Raw genomic sequence first — 3396 nt, 5'->3', positions numbered from 1 at the left:
CGAGTAGTTTTTTCTAAAGCTAACCACATAGTTTTTGTTGGCTAAACCTAAGGCTCCTTTCTTTTCATGCCTAGGCGAGCCAAAACGTAACACTTGTGTTGTTGACTGACAGGTGTATTTACACGCTTTGACGTGATACCGGGTTGTCCTGTGTTATAAAACATGAATAATGTAAGTACAAAAAGTTTGTTTGTGCTTACATGTTTCAATATCAGCAGAGGCTAGTTTTCCTCTGGTATCAAAATGAATTCGGATGAATTTACCCTGAAAGGATAAAGTTTGTATTTATAAAGATACCATGATTACTGCACCTGCTACTGACTATAATTTTTTTGGGACTAAACATACAAATAATAGACACTCACAAATCTGGATGAGTTGTCATTCCTGATGGTCTTGGCATTACCAAAGGCTTCAAGAGCAGGGTTAGCCTGAATGATTTGATCTTCCAAGGTGCCCTGTCACAAAGGAACATTACATTTTGATTTGATTTATTTTACACAAATTAAAAGCAACATTTTACAAAATGAAAAAGTTCAGTGCAGTGCAGGAAGAGGCAAAAAAAACCAGTGTGCTTATTTGAATCCTCCACCCGATAATGTTAAAAGTTTACAGTTATAGAAAATACAAAGTTTACATGGAGAAATAATATTGCTACATAAGATAATGTAAACAAATAATAACAAAATATACGCTACAACAATCACAGCAAAATCAATAAAGTCAATATAAAAGCAAAAATATTAGTATGGCGTGTATATGCATATGTTAAATGTTTTTTTAAGCACCCTTTCAAGCATTTAGTAGAAGAACAGCTTTTTGTCAGATGGGAGTGGCCATTCCATAATGTGGTACCCTTATATTGAATTGAAAATTGTCCTTTGCAGGTGAGAAATTTAGGCAGATGAAGATCTGAGATTTTACGGGTAGAGTAAGAGTGAACCTGTGAATATATTTTAAAATAAGTCTTAAACTGTTCAGGAATATTTCCTTCTTTTGAGTATATTTTATCAATAAAAATAAATAAATTTACATAATATGTAATTTATATGTTACGATAAACAAATAAACTTTCTGCAGACATTGGTGTTATCATGTAACAGTTTCAGATTTTGAAAGGGTTTTTTTTATACTTTGATGAATTGAGTAACACTGTTGCCACTGAAAAGGGAAATAAGGAAAAGAGCTGAAGCCATTTCTGGTGATTTTGGAATTCTTAAGCTTGGACAGAGAAGATTTTTATCCCATTCTACCCACTCACATTTGACAGAGCTTATTATTTACCTTGTCCTTGGCATTGGGGTCTTTTTTAATGCCTCCAGCTGCAATACTTGCAAAGTACTGGATAACTCGCTTTGTATTGACAGTCTTTCCTGCACCAGATTCTCCACTGTAATTGCAAAGTCACAAATCAATACAGATCTGTGGCATAACATTACAAATGTACAATTTTATTTTAGAACATGTGGTGTCATAGATACTTTTCAAGTATAATGTTTTACATACGTGATCAGGATGGATTGGTTTTCACGGTCTGCCAAAAAGCAAGTTTTTTGAAAGAACAACTTTGTTAGTATGTCTCAAAACTTGTCCAAAACGAGATCTATCTTCAGCCATATCTACATCTAATCTATCTAATATATATCTATCAGTCTGTACCTGCCAGTAGGTACTGGTAGGCATTGTCAGAGATGGAGAAGATATGAGGAGGCGCTTCACTCCTCTTCTTTCCTCTATAGGCAACAACCACCTCTTGGTTGTAGACTGGCAGCCCCTTGTAGGGGTTGACAGTCACACAGAACAGCCCAGAGTAGGTCTGAAAACACAAAGACAATCATTTACATGATGGCACCAGTCATTTGCCATTTATAAGTAAGGAACGCTATGTTTTGATGTGTTGACAATTTCAGGTCACACAAAAATTCACATGCATATATTCACCACAAGGCTTATTCAACAGAGTTTGGGTTTTTAGAAACTTACGCCTGGAGAGAGTCACAGTTGAGTTTATTTTTTTACTGGCTTACAGGCTACTCACATAGATCATCCATGCTGCATAACGTTCTTTAAGGTTAAACAGCACAGCTGGTTCATGGAGGAAGGTCAGCATGGCCATATCTTCAATCTTGTCAAACTTTGGAGGATTCTGTTGCAGAACGTCAGACTGTTTGACAGTCACAGTCTGGAGGCAAGGAAATTAAATACAGTATTCTTACAGGGATATGTAACAGTCATTAATTGTATCATGAAGTATTGTTTTATATGAATAAACCAGACATTTAGTTTCTGTTGTTGTTTGTTACCTGCTTGTGCTACCCTCTTATCATCACCATTGCTTGTCTGGCATTACAAATCATGCAGCACATTGTTATTGCAGATGACAGCAAATAATTTCATCACTCAACTGCCTAGTGTTGTGAGTGGAGACACTTTAATTACAGAAGTACACAGGCTCCTATTTGAATATGTATTCACACTCACTTTAATCACACATAGATTTACACTCAGATTAACACTTGCTCTGAGACAGGGACTACATTATTCCTGTGCCTTGGTATTTGACCCTGCTGACTGGAGTTTGCAAGGTAGAAGTTACATTTATTTGACCCAAATAATTGTCTTTTCATTTGAAATGAATTCATTCACATAGATCTTTGGGAGTTGGACATAACTACCAATTTACAAACTGTCCATAGCCTTGTACTTTTGGCTATTATTGTATTTGCATTATTTCAGCACTGCACGTACACATTTTGTATGCTGATATGTTAATGTTAGGCTTTAGGTTGATAGTAATTATATCATTGCAACTGGTAAGAACACCAAATGTGGTGTTGATAATTCTAACAAAAAACTTAATGTATAACATAAAATGGAACCACTGACCTTCCCATTCAGCGTGTCTACAGTGACCTTATCTCCATCTCGGCTGGTGATTGTTGCCTTCACAAACTCCTCCACTGGATCCGAGACAAAGCATTCCTTCTTAATGTCAAAGGGACGTGTGGAGGCCTCCATGCGCTCCCTGTCTGACTTTCTCAGGTACGGGGCAGCTACCCCATACACAGACATCTCTGCGTCCCCCATGGCTGCACTGATGTACATACACAGAGATGATTAAAGCTTTACTCTGTCTGTATCTGATGCCTCTTTCATTTAATTTATTTATTTCATTACCTTCTTTGCGTTTGGAAATTGAACTGCTACATCTTTGTCTAAACATACAAAAAAGCATGGTTGGGGAGGAACTAGTTACATATAATAAATTTTCATAGTTAAATTACAAAAATTTAAATTGTAATCACTTACTGATTTTAAAAAAAAAATTAAATTACAATTACTTTTCAATATACCAAGCCCTGTTGATAGTTCTGTCATCACTCAGAATGGAGTTGA

General features: G+C 36.0%; 1 protein-coding gene across 1 annotated transcript; it reads right to left on the bottom strand.

Moving 5' to 3' along the window:
• Window positions 1-200: 200 nt before the first annotated feature.
• LOC138615008 (myosin-6) lies at window positions 201-3087 on the bottom strand (the record flags this gene model as incomplete). Its single annotated transcript, XM_069688651.1, has 7 exons — window positions 2887-3087; window positions 2039-2182; window positions 1660-1816; window positions 1507-1534; window positions 1285-1390; window positions 366-458; window positions 201-264 (listed from the first exon to the last, which is right to left on the bottom strand). Coding segments are annotated over exons 1-7 (793 nt in total), but the record flags the coding sequence as incomplete, so codon positions are not given.
• Between the last annotated feature and the right edge of the window lie 309 nt (window positions 3088-3396).

The sequence above is a fragment of the Brachyistius frenatus genome, unplaced genomic scaffold (genome assembly GCF_029030835.1).
Source record: "Brachyistius frenatus isolate BFR_SWC_R1_liver_20210118 unplaced genomic scaffold, ASM2903083v1 Contig_658, whole genome shotgun sequence".
NCBI classification, from domain to species: Eukaryota; Metazoa; Chordata; class Actinopteri; family Embiotocidae; genus Brachyistius; species Brachyistius frenatus.
This window is presented reverse-complemented; position numbering and strand designations above follow the sequence as displayed.